Source organism: Strongylocentrotus purpuratus, unplaced genomic scaffold, assembly GCF_000002235.5.
Source record: "Strongylocentrotus purpuratus isolate Spur 01 unplaced genomic scaffold, Spur_5.0 spur5_scaffold_9, whole genome shotgun sequence".
NCBI classification, from domain to species: Eukaryota; Metazoa; Echinodermata; class Echinoidea; order Camarodonta; family Strongylocentrotidae; genus Strongylocentrotus; species Strongylocentrotus purpuratus.
In genome coordinates, this window is record NW_022145615.1 from 4,933,639 (window position 1) to 4,960,677 (window position 27,039).

The window sequence follows — 27,039 nt, forward strand, 5'->3', positions numbered from 1 at the left end:
ATACAAATTTTGTTGAGAAACCGCCTACTAATTGGTCTATTTGGTAAATTATTATATCTATTTGGACCAGATAGATATCTCGCATGTGTCGCACATGTGTCGCGTAGTCACATATACATCTTTCTGTGTACAGTGCTTGTAACTTTACCAAGACTGGGCCAAATTTCTTATCATTTTAATGATTCCAGAACCCTGCAGTACACACCAATACTTATATGCTAGATGCTCAACCTTTTCTGATTGATTCCACAACGTTTCTTTCACAATGCAATCGTATGGCCATAACTGGTCTTTATCTTTAAAGCGGGACTGCACTACTTTTAGCTACTTGTGCCCTCTTTATAGCAAAAAATGCATAAGCGGTACCCATAGGTCCCCCATGGTCCCCTTTTTCTTGATTGGGAGCTGATTTGATGAGATAATTGCCTGTCAGTGACCACGCAGGGAGGTCTAATACCTCCTGGCCAAACTAGTGTAGATAGGCTCTAAAGGTACAATGTCCCATTTGCAGGCAAAAAAAATGAAAAGGTTGAATTCCAACGGCATTTGAAAGATAATACTAATTCAGAATTTCCCTCAAAACAAAAGGGCTTGATAAGGTCTTTTTGTGGGAAAATTTTGAATCAACTTAAGGGTTTACAATCCTTTTAGTAAATAGTCTGATTTTCAGACCCTTGTAATGAATGGTGTATGTTTTGTGCTGCGTAAAGATCCAATCAGTATAATTTTGGCCATTAAAAGATGTCGACAAATGCTCATGTACCCTTTACAGCTCATTTTATGTATGTAACATCAATAGGTATTCAAGATTTCCATCACTTTTCTAATTCCAGGTAATTGAAATGCCATATGTGTTATTCACTAATTTGTTATACCTTTGCCACCAAAGAGGGACACATTGTGCAATAATCTTTTTCTTTTTTCAATTTTCTATTATTTCAGCTGTATAGTTGTTATATCTTTATTATTACGTCAGGTATCTGTACATGATAGCATTCATTTATATACATGGATTATATATAGAATAATACAAGAGAAATTATGGTACCGGTAGGCCTAATTATATATCAATATCACATACCGGGTATGTTCTGTAGCAGACTAGCAGTGACAATTTACTTATCGTTTGTCTTGTTTTCATATTTTGCAAATATCATTTAGCTTATCTTGCTCTTTCTTTCCATCTTATTTTATTGGTATGTTCAGACTTTCATTTATTTACTCATTTTGATAAAAATATAGAGGAAATTAACTTGATACATGTATATAATGTGCAATGAACTAAATTTATAAAAAATCATGTGTTTTCATAAATAAATGTAAAAGATTTACAACAAAAAACGTTCTTATGTGCTTCTTGGTTTTAGTTGTTTTACCTTTGTTTATTGTATTGTTATTCATTTTTTTCCCGTTTGTTATAAATAGTAATAATAATGATATTAATAGTTATAGGAATGAGAATGATGGAATATGTGTAATTTGATGATACACAGCACCTATTCCATAGTGTTCCATCAATTCTAAGAGATAGGGACATTCGTTTTCAACTTTCAATTAACATTTATTTCCTTCATGAAAAAAAATGTAGAACATTTTCATGAAATATATATTTACAATGTTATGTAGGAAAGAGGAGAACTTTCCTAAAAGCATGAGGCTTGTGGTGGGGTCGCCATAAAAAACAGTCATGCATAATTAGCTAATGATCACAATCTATACAAAATACCAAACAACAGATAAACCAATATCTACATAACATGGAATACCAATAACAATAAAGAGATGTAGGAGGTATGTAAATGTGTATACATATATATAAATTTATAATATATTTATACATGTGTATATTTTACTAAAGGTGTCATTAGAGGGACATTTTGAGTGAAAAAATGAGTCGTTAAGTAGATTATAGGAGGACAATATGGTGTCCTCTTAACGTTTAATTTCTCATAGAAGGCCCTATTTGTTTATATATCTCTCTCTATATATGTAATTTCACTAAAGGTGTTATTGGAGGGACATTTGGAGTGAAAAAATGAGTCATTAAGTAGACATTAGGATTAGGATTTTTTTGATGTCCACTTGATGGTTTTTATACAGTGGGTATATCCACAAAAAAAGTTTACCCAAATTTGGTAGCTTCCAATTTAAAAGTTATAACTTGTGTGATCTTGAATCATATGTTATTGTAAAGTAGAACTAATACCCTGCCAATGATACTATTTTCATAATAGTGCTGCCAAGCATGACTGAACATCTGGCTTTTCAAAAATTATTGTCAAAATCCTCTTGTACCAAATTTGTGCTGAAGCAACGAACGTGGGTCAGCCAATTGTGTGTGTGTTATCTCATTCCGAAACAATTAAGTGCCCCTTTATTTACATTGACTATTTAGGCAGTTGGATAACAAAGGGTTAACATCAACTCAAACTCAAAGAGCTACTGGCATGGGATCAGTAAAACAAATATTTTGTTGAGACAAGATGACTTTCCTAGGTCTGGGAATATAAATGATTCTCTCAGATCTTGTAAAGTTGCGGCATATAGTTATTTATTTCATTAAATCTTAAAATCTTACCCAAACAAAATCGGGCAGATGAAGGTGAAGATAAATACACACTTATACATGAAAACGTACTGTCGGTAAACCACAAACACAATGCTTCAAATCATAATATTCATAATTGTGTATATATTTGTTGGTTTTGTTGCACGCCCACGTTCGAAACAAATTTCCCGCTGTATCACTGACTTCTGGTCCACGATTTGTTAACTCGTATCACGTGATATTTAGGAAAGTTGATTTTACCGTTAGAGTTTACTTCCGGGCTTTTCGCGTGCCGGGGATCTTGTCAGCAAACAAGCGTGTTATACGTGGGCCAACTAGCTAGGTGCAGTCCGACGCGTTTATTTTTGTGAACTCATTTTTTTTTAATCATGGCGTCCCAAACGAAGAGTCAGAGATACGAAAAGCGATCTACTCGAACGGAGTTTAAGACAACTTCAACTCCAAAGGCTAGTTCTTCATCGCAGGCAAAATCTTTACTCAGTCCGGCGAAAATTTCCAGGCATGAAGAGAAAGAAGAGTTGATCGGCCTCAACGATCGGCTGGCAACTTACATTGATCGAGTTCGTCACCTCGAATTAGAAAATGGACGACTTCTAGTCCAAATTACTTCTTTTGAAGAAACACAAACCCGAGATATTGAAGGCATTAAAGTTTTATATGAAAAGGAATTAGCTGATGCCCGGAAATTGCTCGATGAAACAGCTGGAGAAAAGGCGAAATTGCAGATTGAATGTGGGAAATACAAGACGGAGTTGGACAGTTTGAGACCAAGGTTAGTTTTATTTGTCTGCTAAATAAATTTCCATGAATCGTTTTGCTGCTGGCAGAATGTATGGTTTTTCATTTAATGAACTTCTCTAATTGATTTCACTTTCCCAATCTGATAAATATATTATAAGGAACGGAATTTTATAATTAGTTCTTGTAGAAATTACGACATTTCATGTCTAAATCAACATGTTTGACACTTGTCAATTTACATTCGGTGTGAGTTTGGAATAACAGCACTCAGCAGGATGTCGTTAATGGAGATGATGCGGCCCCACGCGAGCGGTTGAACCGACGCTTTGGCTGAGCTGGGGGAGGTCAAGCGTACGCGCTGAGTATTCGTACATACAGTGTACACATGGCATGGCATGGAGTGCAGTGATATTGTGGATAGAGCTAGAGTCGGTCTGCTAGACTCGTCTCTTTCTTTTCATGTAGGCCTACCGGTAGTTGGTTTGAAAGAGAGTAAAAACAGTTCAGTACTGGATTGGGGAAGGGGACTGTATGGCCTATGGGCAGAGACATCTAACGTTACTCGGTAATACTCCTACTGCCCTGGCTATTGTTTTTCGGTTGCGGTGTTTCATGTTATGAATATTGAGAATATGATTAGATCTAGGCCTAATTAATTATGTTGTGTGGCAATGAGCTACCCAGTGTCACACATCAAGGGTAATTTCTAAACGTACGCTGTACCCTCGACTGCGCATTCATGCGCCTAGTCATGAAAATGTCACGCATAACTGATCTTTGAACTTGGCATCTCTGCATGTGACGTGTAGTCGTGTACACCAACATGACTTCGGATTTTGGCATGGGATAGTCAGAACCCTATTTCACTAGTTATATTTGTTATTAACTAGGTCTACATTGAAATTTCAATTTCTTTCACAAACCCATGTTGCATTTAGTCAGGCATTACTGTAACTGAGTGTTACTACACCTCACTACTGCTTGGTACTGATCGGGGCTATTAAAGTCCTGACTCTGAGCTACGGTAAGGGTATTATTGTTGAACAAACACAGTACGAGTGCCCTACATGAACAACTTTCAAGCAGCCATTATTGTCTTGTAGACCCTACTAGTTGTAGGGTAGTCAAACTTGAGAGTTCTTTTGTAGAGTCGAGAGCTTGTGGTTAATATGTATCTGAGTTGTAGGGTACATGTAGTCAAACTTGAGAGTTCTTTTGTAGAATCAGAGCTTGTGCTTAATCCGTATCTGAATGCCCTTTGTGATAGTAACAATCAACACCATGGCCTTTGAGGCTTTGCCCTTTTGCTTGGCAGGTGGATAAAATTGAATATCTTACTGTGATAACTCAATTGTTGACACACAGTGACTGTACCAGAACTTCTACACGTAGGCAGACCTACAAATATGTACACAATCACTTCAAATGTGAAACACCTCTCCTGCCATAGCATATACATGACCATACTAATAAGAACGTTGGTGAAGTATAGACATTCCTGAGTACCGTATACCAACGCAACCAAAACAGAAACAATCTATTTAGATTCTCATGTGTCATATTTGCATCTCTTGTTGGATGTTTGATAAGCATGATGCATTTGAATTGTGAAGTAATAATGAGTATTTTAATAGAAAGAAAAAAAATTGTCAAAGTTAAAATTCCAAATCAAATGTTGTTCAAATAAAGAAAATATATATTTTTTAATCATCAATAACCAATATGTACCAGTAGTTTAGTAGCTGAGTAATGAACATACATGTAGAAACTAGAAAGATAAGGAAATCCGGGTACATGTTAGTAGGCTCAACACCATGTGCTTAACACAGGTCACTATGTTCAAATGGGAGTTGTGGTGTTTATCAAAGATGATGCCCAGTAAGTTTTTCTGCATTTGTTATTTTGTTTTTATTTCACTGGTTCAAACAACCAATCTACTGCAGGATAAACAATCCAAAATACATCATGACAGTTTTCTCTCAAATTTGATTTCCATACCAGAGCTCAAGATACCTCCAACCAAAGATTAAGTAGCCAATCAACTTTTAAAGACCAATCTGCAAGATACATTATTATACCATATGACCTTATAATTTCAAGCTCATTACCACTTATAAACTCATTAATCTATTTGACTATACATAGTGGGATATTGGTACAATGCAGCTAGCCAGCTACCAATTACATCGGTTCAAGTCTATCCACATGTACTGTATGACACATCGGTCATACAAAATGCTCCCTGTTCGTTCTACAGTGTAGTAGTGAATTGACAGTTTTGGCATTGTTCCAGGAATTTGTTTCATCCCATTCATTAAAAAGATATAGATGCAAAGTAAAATGCAGGGATGTCCTGGTAAGAGTGAAGTTGGTCAATGGTCTGCATGTAATGACCTTTTCTGTGATTTCCCATTGGCTATTTATAGCCAGGGACTCCCCTTTTCAGTTCCTTGGTGTAGCGAAAGTGGAGCGCTGTTTGCAAATTACATGTATTATACCAATCAAAACTTCCTCCTTTTTCGTAAAGCTTGTTTCAGGTGGAAGTATTATCTCAACTCTCAAACCATACAATTGAACAACTTCATATTCATTCATTTATTGAGAACTAAATATAAATCTAGTTCAGTTACAGTACCATGCGTCAATGTCTCCAGGAAACTATCAATGGACATGGAAGGGTTTTTACTTTAGTATATACACCAGGAAATGTGAGATAAATCACACTTTTCCACACAGTCATGATCGTCATTTCCCTGAATATTCTGGTCCGGGTTACACCACCTTTCCTCTACTCCGAAGAGACCAGGAAGGAACGTCAATTGCAAAGCTTCCTGGACCAGTAAGATTTGAAATCTGTATTTTGAGGTTTCCAGAGCATTTCCTGGACGCATGCTTCTTGAGTTTCTTGGGAGAACAGGAAAGGAAATGGTCATTACTTGGTATGAAACATATACTTGCTCATCATGACTGGGAGGATATACTGTACATGGTGTGAATATGTGTTGTACTATTCATTTCACCCTTTGTTTCTGTCTCTTTCAGTGTCTGTCAATTCCTGTGTTAATTATCGCGTACACGTACACATGTTTTTCTCTTCAATATTCTCTCTATGTTGCTTTTCATACCCAGTTTCTTCTCCTTCTTCTCTCTCTCTCTCTCTCTCTCTCTGATTTACTGATTATGATTATTTTTTCTACAGCGAAACTCTTCTCTTGTAATGTTTTCCTTGGGTTTTCACTCTTTTTCCTTCTTGCCTTCTTGCCTTCTTGCCTTGACATAGCTTCTTATGTCCTCAGTTTATGACCTCTATTTTGTCTCGTTAAAAAGATTATTACAGATGCTAAAATTGTTATCCATGTGTACATGACCATGTACTTTAGGTGTCAATTCAATTCTTCATGTAGTAGGTAGAAATTTTATCTATATTTTCCTGTCCTTCAGTGGTATCTATTTTACTATTTTTTTACAGACTCCAAGGCCTATTCGAAGCAAACAACATGCAGTTGAAATTTTACTGGTACTTCAAAGTTTTTATATCCGATTAGGAAGCTTTGAAGCTTTTAGTTTTATTGATGTTTGTCTAGCCTGGCCCTGGAGACAATTGCAGTGGATTATTTCTCTAGTCAGCAGAGATACAGAGATGTTTACCCCAACATTAAATGTGCTCTGATCAGGCAGAAAACTGGCCAGTTATAATCAACTGAGGTGAATTACGGTACTATGATTTACTACAGCCTAGACAGGCCTGATAAAAACCCGATTTAAATCGGTTTTCCGATTTTTTTAATTTTTCCCGATTTTTTCCCGATTTTTTTTTTCTTCCCGATTAAAAAAAAAAAAAAAAAAAAAAAAAAAAAAAAAAAAAAAATTTTTACCAGATTTTTTTTCTTCTTCCCTTTTTTATCCTGATTTTCCTGATTCCCCCCTTATTTTCTCTATTCTTCCCTATTTTGCCCTATTTTTTTCTCCCAATTTTCTTACTCGAAAGCGGGGAATGTTGTTAGATGCCGTTTTTTCCCCGCGAATCGCCTTTTTTTTTTTTTACTCAAGGGGGGCGTGGTTGAGGGGAAAACAAAAAACCTATTTTTTTTTAGTGCTCACTATCACCCCTGAGCCTAGAGAGGCTTGTTTATTACAGAGTTACACTGTAGCTTAGAAGCCATGACAGCTTTTGGGGATGAAGCGACTGCAAAACAATAGAGAAAGGAGCTTTAAAAAGTGGGAACGGAAGCGTGGGGAAAGATTTTACCTTGAAAATCATAAGTGCGTCTTTATAGATCTGCAATGAATAAAATGCAGTAAAGAATAAATGGATAAGTAGGGGCTGTTGGGTGCTTTCCACAAGGAACAGATTACTGAATCGTGCTCACATACAGTGTTTGTACACAACTATAAAGGCTACAGTACATCATAGACTTCTGTTTGACTCTCGGGTCCAAACAAGGGTCTCCTTGTTAATACTCATAGTTTAAGATGCATTGAAGTACTCCCCCCCCCCCCCCCCAATCGCATCAATGATGGAAACTGCACAAAGCTTTGTCATGTACGAAAATTAGTTACAGTATAAGCTTCTGTAAATGCAAGGAGTCACAAATATATAACTCCTTGGTAAATGTTATATGTTGTAATGAAAACTTATTATCGCAAAATAAAGGTTGGGACTTTGGGCATTGTGGAGAGGAAACAAACATATACATGTAGGTCAATGCATATGAATGCAGTACCTGCATGCATGTTTGCATACTGGAGAAAGAAAAAAAAAATCTCCATCACAGTTCTCAAATTTCCATTGTCTGAAAATCATTCGTACAGCATTCGTAGCAGTTTGTAATGGCATTTGTGACCGAGGCTTTTATAGTCATCTTTATTTAGAGTTCCAGAATTTCTCATAGGTATTAAAATAGGTAATTTCCATATTTCAGTTTCATTTACATGTACATGTAGTAAGGCTGTAGCAGCCATAAAATTAGCCTTCATTGTTCATGTTGAGGTCTTATTTCTTACTGTAGATGTTCTTCTTCCTGGTCTATAAAGTGATCTATTTCTCTCACTTCCTGCCTTAAAAAAATCCTGTGACGATAAAAGCTGACTTTGTCTGTCATACATACTGTACAGAATGCATAAACAAGGAGTGTCCGACTCTAAAGCAGATACAAAGACTACACGGTTGGTTGGAGCGTCCCTAGCAAATAGGGTTCGTTCATTGTGAAGGGCGCACATCTCATCGATCTCATTCACATCTGTGATAATAGATATTTTTCTTGCATTTCCCTCCCCATTCTCTCTCTCTCCCTCTTTCTCTCCCTCTCTCTTTCTTTTTCTCTCCACTCCTCTTGCCTCTCCCTACATTCAGATAAACAGTATTCATTGTACAGCTACATATATCAGGGTTTTTCTCTAGTCTCTAGTTAGAACATCTTATTTGTATGAAAATCATAAAATTGGGCGTGGCTTATCATGAGTGTGCACTGATGATTGGCCAGATGTCATGTCAATCAAGTAAATTGACCTCTTCAAAATAATTAATTTTCTCTAAATTAAGTTGACTTCTAGTCTGTTTGCTCTACGACGATTCTTTAGAAAAGGTTCTCTTTCTCTCTATCTTGTCATTCTGTCTCACTCCCTCTTTCTATTACCCTACTTTACTGTAGATAAGTCTGTGTGGCTTTCTCTCATTTTGCTCAGCTCGTCTTTCTTGATTTCTCTCTCCTCTTTTCTGTATCTTGTACGTTGACAAGCATGCTCTAGCTCTACTTCAGTCGATGATACAGATACACGTGTTCAGTGTTCCCAATGTGAACTTATGACCTCTTCTGATTTTCTCATTCTCTGGCTTGGACCATGGACTCCCCTCTCTTTCTCTCTCTTCCCCCCCCCCCCCCCCCCTCGCTCTCTCTATTCCCCATCTCTTTCAGTTTTTCTGTCTCTACTCTCTGCCTTTCAGTCTTCATGTTGGGCTTCTCGCCAAAGAAATACCATCCTGTAGTAATGCCACTTACCAGCATGGCCTACATTCTGGTACAAGATGCCTAAAAATGTGGTTTTAGAGCTTCATGCATACCACAAGGAAGTCTCAGTTTGTAAAAGGAAACAATCTTCATTCATTGGGGCAGAGAAGATTGAGCTATCAATTGCTCAGTCATCTGATATTTCTATGGAATATTTGTCTGCTATCATTTCCCTTTGTGACCTTTGCCTGCAGGATCTAGGCACTCCTCCAGTCTCCTCAAGCTTATAAGATGAACTACACATTCCACGCTTGTTTGTTCTGTCGTTTCCATGGTGATTGTCCATTTCTTGTCAATTCATAAAAGATGAGACCATCCATGTTTAGCCTGTGTTAAAGCACCCCATTCTTGTTATGTGAGAAACAGGGGGACCTTCATTTGAGATTTTGACCCATGTTTGTGATCCGTCTTTTCTTTGATTCTTTTGTAAACATTTGTTTTGTGGTCTCAGGGACATTTAGATTATTTATTTTTGTAGAAATGTACACTCCAAGTGTTTGGATACTGGATGCTATTTAAAGTAACAGACTGACCTAATTTGTGTTTGAAGTCTCATACATGTACATTGTACAGTATTGTAGTTATAAAAGAATGTAACTTGATGAAAGATGAGGTACACGGTATGCGTAAAAAATAATATTGAATAACATTTATAAACAAATGCGCCAACACTCCCAAGAAAATAAAAGTGTACCCGGTAGTTATTTATCAGGCCAACTTTTGGCAATCTACCTACATGTATATGTTCAACTCAGGTTATAGTTTGCCCATTTTAAAGAAGAAAAAAATTACTGTTATAATAATCATACATGTGCAATAGTTGCGACAAAATGTTATCCGTTTACCTGAATGGGATATTTATTTTTAATTTAAAAAAACACATTAATGTACATGTAGAGACGCTGCTGTAGCTCCTGCCATAGAAAGTAAGCAGTACATGGTTCGTCAGCTGCAGTTCAGTTTGGCATCAAGGGAGGGTCATCTTCATTGTACTCGTCTCTATAGGGTGCCTCCTGTGAAGTTCTTTCTCCTGCATTTCTATATTCTAGTGGTATTCTTTCAAGAAGATAACTATTGTTTTGAGGCTTGGAATTATTCATTCGGTAGAAAGGGGAGCGTACTTTTGAATTCAGCCCTCAGACTAGATATTGACTTCAGTATAATCTGACTGTAATTTGTAAGAAAATTACTTTAAACTGAAAGCCCCACGCTATGCATGGCACGCTCTGTTGCAGAGGCCTACTGGTATGCAACTCTCTTTCTTTTAGTGTTCCTTGTGAAGATTTCTAAAAACCAATAATCAATAGAAGACTCGATGAAGACTAAAGAGTGTACTTACAGTCGTGTATAGCAGGGGCGGCGGGGGCTGAACTTTAGATATTGTTTAGATTAAAAAAATAGACAAAAATATTGCTGATTATTTCCTGCTCTCTAGGCTGTTAAGCCTGTACTACTAACATGTACTGTATGTACATGTAACTTGTGGAAAATGACTCTATTGAGATTCCTGCTATTTTTCAGTTTATTTTGATATAAAGGGTAGTTCAATTGACTTTATTTGTGTCAGTCAAGTGTGGCTTCATTGTAGTTGTTTCTGTTTCTGAAGTGAAGAATTCCTTTTCATTGTTCACTGTAGAATACAATCGTTCCCTCATTAGAGGTTGGGCTATTCATTCAACTTTTTTATTGATTCTTTTCATAATCTGATTAGAGATGGCTCGGTGACTGTTAACCAATAGCCATTGTCTTGTGTGACTTGCGTGGATTTGTGAAAATCAATATTAACCAACTCGAAGAATCAAGTGTTTAAGCATGCATAGCAGACAATTTTTGTTTGGCTTAATTTGAAGTAATGAAAACTGCATTTGATGATTGCTACTGTAAAAGTATTTAAGTGGACATATTTAAAGCCCCTTTAAAGTGTTGGAAGCCCCAACAATTTGATGGCAAAATTTCACTTAAATTAAGACCCATTTCTGTAAAGACTTTCAAAACAAATGTGTTTGAAGTCGAGTAAATATTGAATTATACTGAAATTACATACATACATGTAATGTCTCCTTGTATCCTTCCACTTGACATAAATTACATTTACTGTTGCTGGTAACTTAAATCTTAAATTACTATTGCTGGTAACTTAAATCGCTGATTCCCCCAAAGCCCCCACTCCCAAAAGTAGTACCGTTAGTGCAATTTAATACATGTACATGTACACTGTAGGCCTACAGCTGTACATACACTATTTGTATTCTCAATTTCTACTACGGTATTAAGCTGTTCTTTTTACAATGCATGTCATCTAAACTTGAAAGAATGACATCCCATGAAACTGAAATGTGACAGAAAATACTCATCTAATCAGGAGAAATACTGGCTCAAAATTAGCATATCTTGAAAACTACAGAATACAGGATTACAGAAATAGGAGTGGCCTTTCCTTTTTTTCTGAATCACAGATCACAATTTAATTCATAATAATCAAAATTCAACTTAAATCACTGATTCCCCCAAAGCCCCCACCTCCAAAAGCAATTCCTAATTATTTTTTGCCAACCCTATACAATTGTCATGCTCAATTTTGTCCAATTTTGGAAGTTATTAAAGGGATCCGGTAACTTTGTCTCAGATTCTGAAATAAAATTCTGGATTTAGCTCATGATCCAATGATAATTATAAACCTTTAGGTCAGTCAGGAACCCTATGACTTTTACAAGCCGATGGCCTGTCTGATTATCAAGATATTTATGATTGGAATTACAAATTTTGAAAACCGTTCGCCTGACGGTTTTCATAACACTACAGTCTATTGGGGAAAACGAGTATGGTAAAACCGGTCACTCAAAGATTTTTACTTTTTTGAGGCACTTCTTGATCATTTTGAAGCGCATTTTTTTTAGGGCTTCAATATTACACCATATCACAGACACTGATAACACGTAGGGCCGTGTATCTCAGATTTAACATTGTTAAACGATCCCTTTAACTGCAGTAAAGCAACAGTGACAAAAAAAACACTGTTGTTACAGCATTGAAAAAACATGGATAAGAAACAAATCTTGAAATCTTGAATTCTTCTTGTTTTTCGACAGAGTTGGCAAGCTTGAGAAGGAGCTGAATGCAGCAAACAAGCGTGTGGCATCGCTAGAGTCCCAGATCGCCGAGAAAGATGTGAGGATCCGCTCTCTCTCCAACGACAAGCGCTCTCTGGAGGATGAACTCAATGAGCTCAAGAAGGACCTTGGTAACAAGGAGAAACAGCTCAAAGTTGCCAAGAAACAGGTAAGATGAAAGTTTGATACCCTCAAATAATAGATGGAAGGAAGATGTGGAGCGGTTGTAGATTTTGCCTTACGACCTTCCAGCACTTACTCCATTGTCTGTTTCCTACACCAAACAGTTTCCTAACTTCTACCGTAGACCTAACACATTACATGTACATGTACGTGATGTACGTATTTATGGTTGACTTTATCTCTAGGCTCGTTCAGATACAACATAAACAGCCAACAACAAAAAATGCCACCTTTAAAAAAAAATGTGTTAATGAATAGCAACTGTGCACAAGAAAGGTCGTACGCATATTGACTTGGCTCTGTGTTAGCTACATAAATGTGAATGTATTACACTGACATCGTCATATAAAACCATTGTGGTTCACTATGTCATATCTGAATTAGGGTTAATCCTTACTCTAACCTATAATCAAATTAGAACCCTCGGATCAAACCTTATTATGCCTTTGATTAAATAAAGCCAGGAGCAAATGTCATATCACCTGTGGGCCATTGATCAACACTGAGTTGTCTAAACATGTTATTATCTAAAGGAGAAACCAAGGATTCCCAGGTGTATTTGTTCAGGACTTTGTCCTTACTTTTATAGACTCTGAGTAATCAGAGACTCCCAAATGAACGTTTTATGGGCCTAACCAGACCAACATTTTTTATTGACACCTTATTACCTTGACAACGTGTTTACATTTTGAGTGTGGATGACATCTTTGATACCCTGACACACATGTAAAGCTTCAGGGACCTGGGGATATCTAAACTAGGACCTGGCATCGTGTAACGATCATTCATGAAAAGAAGGTTTAGTATAAATGCACTTCTAAAGGCAACACGGACCAAAGGATTACCCCAACAAAACTAGGTCCAAAGACCACAGGTAACGCATGAATTGTGTTGAAAGGAGGGTTGATTAGAGGACGCGGAACTATTAAAGCCCTCTTTTGACAACTGATAAATTGAATCCCTAGACGAGATATGTGTAAACTGTTTAGGAAACCTGCTTCGTTAGTTTTAGAATTACAAAGGACTTTTGTACATGTTTGTGTAGTTTTGTTGTTTTGACAGCAGCTACAGAGCAGGGTCTATTGATGGGCTCTTCATACAATGTAGTCCCCTAGCTTGGCGCCCCTTATGCATAACGACCAACAAGGGTTTAGACTTTGTGCCCGCGAACTATGTATAATCTGACATGTACCTTGATTTACTCTTAATAAAATGCTGTATTTGGTGGACAGTTTTATTGATCTGCATTCTGCACTAATATTGTATTGGACAAACACTATTGTGACATTCGTTCAAACTTTCCCATTCCTTCCTATGTCTATTCTGCTACACTTTTCCTATTTTACACAATTTTGGTTTCGGGATTTTTCTAGATTTCTTCAAAATACTCCTAAATTATTAAATATATATTTTCAAACTTTGTCAGAGTTTAAAGATGTATAATATGTGTTTACTTGGGCAAAGTAAACCTCCAGATATATGTCTAAAATTATATTTGTCTCCGTCCTACGAACTACAAATTTAATTACACATACTGTACATGTACACTTCTCTTTCTGTACTTCAAAATCCTCTCTGGGTTTCTTTGTAAGTCAGTACAATTGTTTCTTAAGCCTTTTTTCATTGTCTTCATCTTACACACAGGATTTTCTGCTTTTAATCTTCATCGATTGTATTGGTTTAGCTTCAGATAGTACTTATTGGCAGATTGGCAGTCCAATTTTAAACAGTGTTATGTCAAGTAAAGACACACACTGTATGTACCTCACCAAGAGAGGGCACTAGGCACATTGTACTGCTTGCTCCTCATCAGATGCTGACTGAGTTTCATGAAGTTAACAATGAAATAAAAAGACTGTACATGTAACTGTGTTTAGACAATATCAATTACTGTATAGTTTTGTTTGCCTTGTTTAGATGTTAAGTACAACTGTGCATACTACATGTATATGGCTGTTTTTTAAGTAAATATTCTAGGAAACCTATTTCAAGTATTTCCATCTTGTTTTTCACACATTTTTATGATGACACCATACACATTTATGTGGAATTTTTATGAAGTACAAACTAAGAGAGAAAGGCTAATTAAAGGAAACAAAATCTATTGATGGAAGAGCAGAACAAACTGGCCGAAGTGATGTGCAATGCCCATCCTGTTCCTCTTTATGTCTCTCTCTTTTTTTTCTTTCTCAAAATCATAAAATACATTTCCAAAATTATGATTAAATATTCCTGACACCTGGTAGAACCATATTCTAATATAAAGACCCCTATCTTCTGAATTCTGAAGACATAATAAACCCCACTTTATCTACTATATACTTCTTATTTTAAATCACTCTTTTTTTGTTTATGTGTCTCCAGGTTGAGGAGGAGACCCTTCTCCGAGTGGACCTTGAGAACAGGCTCCAGAGCCTGAAGGAGGAACTGTCTTTCAAGGAGCAACTCTTCAAGGAGGTCAGTCAAAGTTTTATCATGTTCCCCATTTTTAGATGGCGCTGTTACAAGCACTGTCATAGTAAGATTTTGTTGCATGATAATCTGTTCTCCTTGTTCCTTTAACTGCATGTGGGGAAAATCCATGTTCTGTATTCTAGTAATACTCTAACGGGTAAACTTGACTCTGGGTTTGAAATAATTAGCACTTTTAGCTAGAGTGGACGAGAACGGCGTGAATGTCCACCGATCATGCATGTCTATGGCAAGGTGTTTTAAAATTTATTCCTATTTCTTGATATCAAGAATTACCATTGCTTTACAACAGAAAATAATTTCCTGATATCAATAATCCAATTCTTGATATCACTTTTTGTAAACATATGTGAATTATTATGCTCAGGCTCCAAGCAGACAATTTAAAGCAAGATGATTCCAGCAGGGGAGAGGCTGTATGGTGCCTTTCACCCTTCCTACAATCCTTGCAAGATTAAACCTAGTGGTTTATTGAGAACCTTGGTATCCACTCAATGGTGCCAAGAGGTTCAAACCTCTCACAAAGTCATGATCTTAATGGATATAAAGAATTTTGTATATGATGTTGCTCATGAAAGTGTGCTCTTTATCTGATTTCACAAAATAGAATCATATTGAACAAAGCTACATTGTAGTAGTGTATCCAACTATCCATACATGTACTTTTCAACAAAATTGGTCAGGTTTGTCAACATTTTTGTTTTGTAGCTCTGGGAGAAAGTTTCTCTCCACATCTTCACCATTTTTGTATCCCTTCTGTTTGGGTGAGAGGGCACATTTGTGGACTATCTTAAACATGAGACTCAAAAATCCTTCACTTTTGCTCTCTTAGAAATGTTTGATCTTTTTTAAAAATAAAAGGGAAAAAATCACTCTGTAGGCTGGTGACTGGTATCATGGAACTAAAATTTTCTTGAATAAGAATAAATGAAGTTCCATGTACAGGGAGTTGTCAAGAGATGGCAGCATAACATATAGCAAACTGAGGCATTTGGTATCTTTGGCATCTGTTCGCGTATGGGCTCACTCGGTAGAATGGGTATTGAAGTTAACTATTGTCAATTTTGTCAGTCGAGGGCAAACATACTTTTGCTCTAGGTTTTATTACTGCACTTGTCTTGCATCTTCTACATTTGTATTTCCAATATATGTATATTTATACACACACAAAAATCCAACGAATTACCAGAATCAAATTATTGGTTTTAAAAACATATTCCTTGATAGAATGCATTCTAGGAATTTGAGCTCCTATAGCATTCTTGATGTTTTTCTTCACTAACAAGTTAATGTGGTCTCTCACTATTAAAATGTTATTCTCATCACATTTGTCCTAGAAGCTTTGAACAGTGCGTACATGTACAGTAGTTGTAATTCGTTATTTACTTTTCCAAGAAATTTGAACTTCAAACCTTCATATCAAGAATTATAATTGTCCTTTGACCCTCAAAATTCATCAATGTGAAAAATTGAATGGAGCAGTGTTACAATGTAGATATATCTTCCATTAAATAAACAATACGATTCACTGTAATGGTTCATGTTGGGTATAGTTAAGACTTACTTTAAAAGAGCGCCCCTTCCTATTCAGTTTCTCTGGTATCAAGGGTGTTGTTAACACTATTCATGGGCATTTCTCCTTCAATCAAATCGGTATTCTTATCTTTCTATGTTTTTCTAAATCACATTAAAAGTATTGCGTTACTATCTTGTAGTCTTGGAACTGTCTGCACAAGAGCCCTGTTCTCATTATTTTTGAGAAAGCATTAATGCTTGTTAGTAAGCAACCAGTGGACCGACTGCATTAGGTCCTCTCCGAGGGACCTGGTGATGAGGATTAATGCCTTACCAAAGGGCACTAGCGCATCGCCTTGGTTTCAAACCCGGGTCGCCGGATAACTTGACCACTGCTCTACCAACTGAGCCATCGCGCCTCCTCTATAGTCAGACCCTCTGTTATACCTTTTCTTATCTTTGCCTGCTGCAGGAGCTGAGGGAGACACGTACCAAGCGCCAGGTGGATATGTCCACCATCGAGGGGCAGAGCATCGAGGAGCTGAACAACTCCCTGTATGAGAGCCTGCAGGAGCTGAGGGAGCAGACCTCTGAGCAGACGACCCTGCTCCGCCAGGAGACAGAGTCCCTTTACTTCAGCAAGGTAAGAATATATATCTGTCTAGTGTGAAACAGTGTTTGTGATCACATGGATATATTAGTCTCTATAGGTTTATAGGAACTTTGTTTTTTTTCTCTTTTTTTTCTTGTAATTTATAGGAACTTTGAATGTTTTATTCGGATTTTATATGTTGTTATATTTGTTTTGTTAGGTTTTGTTGTTGCGTTTTATTATTTTATGGATTTTTAAAATAAATTTGTTGTGTAGTTGGTAGGATTTTTTTTTTTTTTTTTTTTTTTAAAGGGAGGGGGGGGGGGGTTCATGAAGGTGAAATATCTTCAGTTCTGTCTACATTTACTGTTATTTTATTATAGCAAACAAATACTAGCTTTCATGTGTAGTTACTGAAAAAGTAGGAAGACTTGAAACTGGGGCATCAAATGTTTGTTATTTTTATTGAGTCTTTGGCTTAGAATAATCCATTGTTCAAACTTCAGTACAAGCCTTACACAAACGAAACAAGATTCAAAGATACACGCTAGAAGGTAGTGAAAAGATGGCAAGCTTACATGTATCACGTTATAGTCAAGACTGTATGATCAGCGTTGTTATTCACTTCAGAAGAACATTTAAAGACTGTAGTATGGGCATACAGAGGACTTTTGAGCAAGAGCTGCCAAAACATCTAGGTCCCGCTTGGCCGTAGTGATTACCCAAACACAATAGGTCATTCATGATTCTGATTTAATAGCTCTTGAAGACTTATTGTGCCGGTTTTATGATTGGGTGAACACGAACTTTAGAACAGAGCTGGGAAACGCTATCTTCCTTCTTGTTGATTATTATCTAATAAGATCAATATTCAAGACGTCCTAAGTTATTATAAGTACATAGCATCTATGGTTCACTAGACCAGGGTGTGTATTGACTGTATAGAGTCCTGTATTATTAAAACGTGGAGTTTGGTTGGAAGTAGGAGCCATGAGACTTCTTATGTCTTGAAGACATGGGAACTGCTGCTAAGGTGAGAAACCTGATAAAAAGTCTTCCTCTTCTTTAGCTCTGAACTCAATGAAACATTTGTAATGGAGTGTGTTTTAAGTTTATGTAATGAATGGAAGTGTGGGATTAGTTTCAGACTATTTCAGACTCACTATTGCTATATTCCCCCATGTTGATTTGTTCTTTTTTGTGTGCTTTGAAAGCCCACCAAAGAAGGATATTTTGTCTGTTAAGTGTAAGAAGGGCATTAAATCTTGAAAAACATACATGTATGTGAACTAGTACCCTCTGGCTCCAAGAAGACAATTTAAAGCAAGATGATTCCAGCAGGGGAGAGGCTGTATGGTGCCTTTCACCCTTCCTACAATCCTTGCAAGATTAACCTAGTGGTTTATTGAGAACCTTGGTATTCACTCAATGGTGCCAAGAGGTTCAAACCTCTCACATGACATGATGATAAATATCAAGAATTTTGGAGCTGCACCACTTTTTTATCACATTTCATCACAATAATGATAATAATCTGGATTTATATACCGTCTCTAAGCACTTGACAGATATCATTACCCCCGCCATCGGATTCATTCATGCACAATGTGCACCATCTCCACTTCCTGGGGAGCATTCCCAACCATATGGTCATTGGTCAGTTGGTCACCATGAGGGCATATGGCAATTACTATCAACACATCCCGACATCCTTCTGCCAGGTCCCCATTTCTCTACTAGGTATGGAGTCGAAAATGTAGATTAGCATATGTTTTGTATAAAAGACATATGATCCATGTTGGGAACTCCAAGTGCTCAAACCATTCAACTACAACTTCTCTACAAATCTTTTTTTTTTTCCTTTCTGTTAATTCCGTGCAGTTGGCTGATCTGAAGGCTCTGGCTGAGCGTCACAGGAATGCTGCCGTCAACTCTCAGGATGAGGTTCGTAAGCTCCGCAGCACCGTTGATGACCTCACCTCTGAGATCACCACCATCCGTGCCCAGGTAAGTCTCTTGTATAAGAACGAAATGTTATCAAATTTATGATTGTTTACTGTTTTGATGTGTGCAGGTTAAAGGGGTTGTTGACATATCAATGTCAACAATAAAGTCAGTCTACACTGTATGTAGAGAATATAGGGCGCTTGCAAAGAACTAAGAGCCTTCAGCAAGAATTTCATCAGATCAAATACTTTTTCTGTATTGAATTTTACACCATTATCCTTCTTGTTCTTGTTGAAAAGTGACCATCCCTTTGCAATGAAGGAAATTACAAAACACTATCTTTCTCTCTTTGTGTCAGCTATTTCCCATAAGCACTTCTGTGGTCTTGATGAGAATCTGTCCCTTGCCAGATTTGTGGCAAAAAAGAAAAATCTTTACAAAACCCAGTGCAAAAGTCACCGGAGCAAATGTCAGGTGGCTCTTAAATCGCCCGGAATCATTCAGGGGCTCGTTTCACAAAGCTTTTTTTCAATGACAAATGACTAAAATGAGTGACAAATCTGCTGATACCCAATCAGAAGCAAGGATTTCAGTAACAAAAACTGTCATTTGTCACTGATGACAAGTTTTGTGAAATGCCCCCCTGCAGTCATCTATAGCACCCCATCTCAGAGGCTTCTCTGTAGAATGTAGAAGACCCTTTTTTCTGGCTTGCCCTTTATTTTCCAACAGGACCATCAAACCGACCCTGCTGTCGCAGATGAGTACCTCAGAGTAAGAGAGGTTTTGATTTGAAATCCATCAAATTTAACACCGCCTTCAAATGCATTAAATGCCTCTTTCTTAAATACCTCAGAATGTACATTGAAGCAAAAAAAAAGACTTGGTGACAGTATGCATCCTTGTGGTAGGCCTCTACGTAGTTGGAACTATTCAGTGTTGTCATGGCTTGTGTATACTGAAATTGCAGATCTTCATACTGGTCATATCAACAGGTGTTTGGGAAAGCCCATTAGATGCATTACATCACATATTTCAAATAAACTCAATCAAAGACTTTGTATTATTAATGAAGCAAATGTGTAGAGGAAATTGTGGTCCTCTGTGATGTTCTGTTGTGTCTCCTCGTTCTCTGAAATGTGCATTTATTATCCTTTCTGTCTATGACGCTCCATGACATGACTTTGATGGTGCAGGACTCTTTAAGGTTATCCTTATTTTTAGAGCAGTATAACAAAAATTTAAAAAACTTCGCAGTGCAGCAGTGGTGTCTTTGGTCTTGGCAACAGCTCATCCTTCCAAAAATCAGCCTGCACATTCGCAAAATCATGATGTTTTTCACACATTGATGGCTTTTCATTATATATTAGATATATTAAATATTCTATCTTCTCTGTGAATCCCATATGGTGTAGCGTTTGTTCTATTTCTGATGTCATAGGTGGGGGTTCCTTGTCACTTCCGCTGCTGCTATAAATCTGCTATTACAGTGATGCAATATTCGATCCAGTGACATTTGCATGTGTTTCAAAAGTTATTTTGTCAGTCATTGAGTTAGGCTTTTGGTCAGGTTAAGATTAGGGTAAAAGTTGGATTTTTTAAAAAAGATTGACCACAGTCGCAGTGCAATAGACCATTTTCATTATGTAATCAAATTAAATGCATAAATCTTTGTTAAGTGCCTTTAACAAATTATTTTCATTCACCTGTTATGAATAATTTCAATAGTCAGAAAACAAATTGCATACATTTATTATTGCTAGATAAGACATCATTATGGCTCGTCCTACCTAACAATACAGAATGTATGCTATTTTCATTCTGACTATTACGATAATGGCCAGTTGTCGCCAGGAGCATTTGTTGTTCTGATGGTCATGAATCTTGAGTCTGGAGTATCTTTGACCTGTATTCAGCATATGAAATATTTGATTTCTTCTTATTTTCAATTCTTCATCAATTATTATGTCGCTTCTTGTTGTCCATTTATCGGTCACCTCTGTCAGGGGTGGAAACAAGTTCTTCTACTCCCCCTGTACATTTCCATTTCTCTCTTCTCGATGAAAGGCTTTTAACAGCATGGCTACACAAATACATGAAGACATGAAAATAATTGAATCTTTGTGACTCAATGGTTATTACGAAATTGTGAAAAGGATTTCTGTGAATGTAGTCTGACCAACTACAGAAATATGTTACTGAACCTACTTCATTTAATGTTATTCTTGTGACCGATTTCAGTAGAGTTCTTATTTCTCTGTCATTAATGTTAAAGTTCTCCTAATAGAAAGAAAAGATTAAACGTGAGCTTTTCTTAATACATTATTTTGCACTTTGTGCTGAAAGGCTGTACAAATCTAAAATGGCTGTCCAGACAAACCCACTAGGTGTTTATACAGCAACCAAATTCCTGTTTTTATACTGCCAATGTTGTACTATTTTAATAACAATTATGTATTTTTTTTTCTTTTAAATATACTGTATGTTGATGTTACTGTTTTTATTATGGAATTGAATAAATACTGAATAAAGTTTTTTTTTTAATGTGATTAAGAAAATTAAATCTGTCTGATTTCCTCCTCCTCCTCCAGAACAATGCCCTGATCGCCCGCATTAAGGACCTGGAGAAGCAGCTCCGCCAGGAGCAAGATGACCACCTGGAGGCAACCACCCTGCGAGACAAGGAGCTCCAGCAGCTCCGTGATGCCGTCGCAGAGCAACTCAAGGATTACGATGACCTGCTCAACATCAAGCTTAGTCTCGACAACGAGATCTCTACCTATCGCAAACTCCTGGAAGGAGAGGAGACCAGGTCAGTGTGGTTGAATTTAAATTCTGTCTGTACTAGTTTGGCCAGGGGGATTAGACCTCCCTGCAAGGTCACTGCCAGGTATTTATCTCATCAAATCAGCTCTCAATTAACAGAAGAAAAAGAGGATAATGGGGACCAAGCGGCACCGACTAGGCATTGTTTGCTATATAGAGGGCGCAAGTAGCTATAAGTAGTGGAGTGGCGCTTATGAAGTGTGGAGAATATCTCTTTTGTACTCCAAAGATGTCTCCTTGTGCCATTATTGATTTACACATATCTTTTACTGCATAATGTGATTGTCGTTAATGTATTGATATTTCTAATATACTGATATTCTCTGTTTCTAGTTGAATATGTATTTTTGTATATTTAAGAGATTTGAAATCAAAATTTGAATCAAATTGAAGAATAAATGAGATACATGTACAAGATGCCCTCGGGTCACATGCGTCAATGACTTTAGTGCATGCTAATGTCAACTTACTTTACCTAGCTCTGTTTTGGAACAAAATTTTCTGCAAAAATCTCTTGATATCCCTTTTTAATTGGGTGTGTGTGTGTGATAAAAAATGATTTTATGGTTTGAAGAAGGGCATTATATATTTGAAAACATATGTAAATTATTACCCTCTGGCTCCAAGCAGACAATTAAAAGCAAGATGATTCCAGCAGGGGAGGGGCTGTATGGTGCCTTTCACCCTTCCTACAATCCTTGCAAGATTAACCTAGTGGTTTATTGAGAACCTTGGTATTCACTCAATGGTGCCAAGAGGTTCAAACCTCTCACAAAGACATGATTATGGATATAATTTTTTTCTTCAAAATTGGGCAGTCATCACATATGATTCAAGGATGAAGTTATCACATGTGTGACCTGGGGGGTGTTTCACAAAGATTTCTAAGTCGAACTTAAATCTAAGTTGGACTTAAAAATTATTGAGAGCCATGTGTAGCCTTATAATGAAATATATTCAAAATAAAAAATTCAAGTATATTAGATTTTTCATGAATTCCACATCAAGAACATGAAATCTATAATAATAGAAAATATGAATGATTTGAATCAACATATTATGCCTTTTAAGATGACTTTTACAAAATGTTTTCAAAGATGCTAACAGCTTTCCATAATTGTTAAGTCCAACTTAGAGATAAGTTCAACTTAGGATCTTTGTGAAACACCCCCCAGGACTTCAGAATAAAATGTGGATTTATCTAATTCTTAATGGCACTTTTTCCTGAATCCCTCTAGGCTGAGGATCACCACACCTCCTCGCAAGACCAAGTCTACAGGCCGGGACCCGAGACCAACCAAGCGACGTCGCGTTGAGGATGAATCCAGCGTCACCCAGAGCGCCACCAACAATGGCGTCGTGGCCATCGTGGAGAGCGACCCTGAAGGAAACTTTGTGAAGCTCCACAACAACTCTGATACGGTTAGTTATTGGGAATTGGCAGTTTCTTCTTCTTCTTCTTCTTCCAGTATAGTACAGACCGCCGTTGGCATATTATGGTACCTTGTGCTTGTCAAGTGCCGAGCGTACAGTGCACGTAAAAAGGTTCTACAAGAATTTTTGTGCAACTGAAAACAGTCTGAAGCTCAACAGAGCTTAATGTGTTGCATCTTTCTGCTTGAAAAATTTTGTGTAGCTGGGGTAATAATTGTGGTAGATATGGTTTTGAGAGTAGGAGTTATGACTTGACTTCATTGAAAAAGAATGTGTTTCTGCTGGGTGCTAAATAAAAATGACCTAAACTCCCTGGCAAAGATTTTGAGTTAATGCCCTTTTGAGGAAAAATGGACAACGGTTCAGTGAGGGTAATTTGCCTCTACAACTCTCTCTCAAAAGGTCCACTGTAAAATACAGAAATTACCTTCAAGGAGTTCTGATGCATAAAATGCCTGATTGCCATAGTTTTATTCGGAAGTAGCGCTCCTCAAATAAATGTTATATTTCGCTTAGGAGATAACAGCCATGGAATTGCTGATTGTTGGCCCCACTTTATTTTTTTAAAAGTTAAAACTCATTGGATACTGCACCTGTGATAACTTGGGCTGGGGCCTGTATGGAAAAATTACCTGAGGAGTGTTTCATAAAGCTGTGCGTAAAGTTACGCATGACTGTACGAATGCCTTGAATATGAAGAGCTAAATGGGATTCTCAAATCTTTTTAATTGCATAATTATGCAGATGTAGATTAACCTTATTATTAATAAAACATTTTAATGCAAAGTGTATTTTTGGCTACAATTTAATTGAGATTATGGGAAATACAGTCACACTTTTTTTTAAATGTCAGTAAAAAAAATTGGGAATCCCATTTGGTTCTTCATATTCAAATCATTTGTAACTTTACACACAGCTTTATGAAACACCTCCCAGGTATGGTTTCAATTTCTAATCATATCTAATGGGCTTTTTGTTTTAATCGTCCTGCTCATGCATTGGTTCTAACCACCACCCATTCTTTCTTGCAATGTCAGGACCAAGCCCTGGGCGGGTGGCACCTGAAGCGCAGCGTGGACGGTGGCAGCCAGCAGTCCTACAAGTTCACTGCCAAGTACGTCCTGAAGGCAGGCCAGGAGGTGACCGTCTGGGCCTCTGGCAGCGGCAAGTCCCATAGCCCACCCAAGGACCTGGTCTACAAAAACGTAGAGTCCTGGGGGACTGGCGATAACGTGGAGACCTCTCTGCTGGATGCTTCCGGCGAGGTAAGTGCTGCAACTTTATACCAAGATCAAGAAGATCTACGAGAAAAAATATGACTTTACCCTCCCATCCAGGGTCTCGGGCAATGGTAACTACTAATGAAATGGTGATAAAACCTCAAAGAAGATCACAATTTCCCAACTTCTGTGGGATAACAAATTTATTTCATACTTTTTATTTTGTGTTTACACCGTTTCTGTATCTTGATTTTAGTCTCAGGGATCCCAGTTTTCAGGCTCTTGCGTTATTTCAAACAGTGTCATCGGAAGGAATTGCAGGCTCTTGTTAAAATGAAAAGGGCGTCAATCTCAATCCTTCTCCGTTTTTAAAGATTTGAACTTTAAATAAACTTGACCCTTTTGATTCCTTGCATAAGATTTATGGACGTTTCAACGCAAACTTCATATCCTATGTTTAATCCCGGGATGAATTCATTCCAAAGTTCAAGATGGCTGAAAAGTATTTATCAATCGACAAACAATTATCACAATCCACAGATGTTATGATCTCATATTCTTATCGTTTTTCTCTTTCTCTCTTTTAGATCATGGCTACTCGCACAGTGATTAAGGAAGTGACAACACACGAGTACAGAGAGGTAATTTTCTTTTTCTTTTATCGTAATTTATGGTTAACATCTTCTAGGCTTTAAAAATAGAAATGATAGTTTACATATTATAACTGGGAGAGGAAAAAAGAAATCATGCTTACTTGCGGTAAGTTGTAATTTTCTCAAATGCAGCATTTTAAAATTTGATTTTGTTTTCTTATTTTGTCAAATATTTGTGTGTATCAGTGGTGGATAGGAAAACTTATAGCAAGAATGGGGCTATATTAAATCCTAGTATTTTTATCAGCCTCCTGAATATTCTTATGTATACTGTGAACAAAGTATAGGAAAACAAAGATGTGTAGAAGTGTCATTGTCAAAAAGAATATGGGGCTATGAGACAAATGCTGAAGAAAAAGTTTCAGCTTTTGATTACATATAGTCCTTCTAAATGAAAATTTGCCTACACTAATTAAATGATCATATCCCATATTTATTTTAATTTTTTTGTGTGTGCCAATAAATGATTTTATGGTTTGACGCTTTGAAACATATGTGAATTATTACCCTCTGGCTCCAAGAAGACAATTTAATGCAAGATGATTCCAGCAGGGGAGAGGCTGTATGGTGCCTTTCACCCTTCCTACAATCCTTGCAAGATTAACCTAGTGGTTTATTGAGAACCTTGGTATCCTCTCAATGGTGCCAAGAGGTTCAAACCTCTTACAAAGACATGATCTTAATCGATATCAAGAATTTTGGAGATGATGTTGCTGGTGAAAGTGTGCTCTAGATTTGATTTTCATAAAGTAGGTGCCAGAATCATATTGAACAAACCTAGTCTACCCATGATACATGATACAACAACAAATGGTAAGGGTTCGAATGGAAGGGATGGAATATCCTGATTATGATTATTGATCATTTTTGTTCTTCCTTTATTCTATCCATTTTCCTTACAGGGGCGAGAAGACAGATGCAGCCTTATGTAATGTGACTACTGATGAGACTAGGACAGCACTTTTTAAAATACTGTAGAATTCAACATTACCACTCGTACCTTTATATCGTCACTTGCGATGTTTTAAGAGTAGTTTTGTACAAATTTTGTAGAGATGTTGAGAAACTTGCAGAGTATGTCTTAGTTTTGCTATTTTTAAACAATCAACAATCATGTTTATTCAACTAAAAAAAAACACTGTTAATTGGCTGATTTTTATATTTAGAGAGATAGGAAGTTATCATGCCCCCATAATTTTGATGTTATTCAAACATTTTCATATTGTAGAAAGCATTTGTATTTTTATGACTTTTTTCTGTTGTGACAGTTATGGATGAATCCGGCTGGAAGTTGCATTTTTAATTAGGGACTAGTTGGAAAATCAATTAGCATTACTAGTTTTATACATAATTATCATTGTAACTCTTCCTACTAATAGCTTGTGTCCTACTGTGTATTGTGACGTGTTTATACATGCATAGCTTGGGTTATGTAAAACATTGGCAGTTTTTACCCAGGTTTCAAAACTGTTTGAAGGTTTTGATATTCAGAGTAAAGATTGATTTGTCTTTCTTTGTACGGTCTACACATCATGAAAGCAAATTACATTACAATTTTGCTTTCCCAACTATATTTGTATTTTGTGGCAACGTACAATGTGTCATGTTGTCTTAGATTGCTCAAATAAGTTCAGTTGGTTGTGTCTTGTTAAAGTCTGTTATCACAAGTTTATCAGGTTAGATTTTAGATTTCATTTTTTAAATACATATTGTCAGTTCACTTGTTTGATTAAAGGGGATCAAGTTTCTCATGAATTAGACATTTCCAT

The 27,039-nt window shown here is 36.8% G+C and overlaps 1 protein-coding gene across 1 annotated transcript; it reads left to right on the forward strand.

Moving 5' to 3' along the window:
• The first annotated feature begins 2,916 nt into the window (after positions 1-2,916).
• On the forward strand, positions 2,917-26,450 carry LOC373247 (nuclear intermediate filament protein). Its single transcript, NM_214500.1, is given in 10 exon segments — positions 2,917-3,341; positions 12,408-12,597; positions 14,976-15,068; positions 17,071-17,241; positions 19,072-19,197; positions 21,729-21,949; positions 23,202-23,385; positions 24,435-24,662; positions 25,205-25,258; positions 26,173-26,450. Coding segments are annotated over 10 exon segments (1,701 nt in total). The 5' UTR covers positions 2,917-2,937; the 3' UTR covers positions 26,203-26,450.
• Positions 26,451-27,039: the final 589 nt, after the last annotated feature.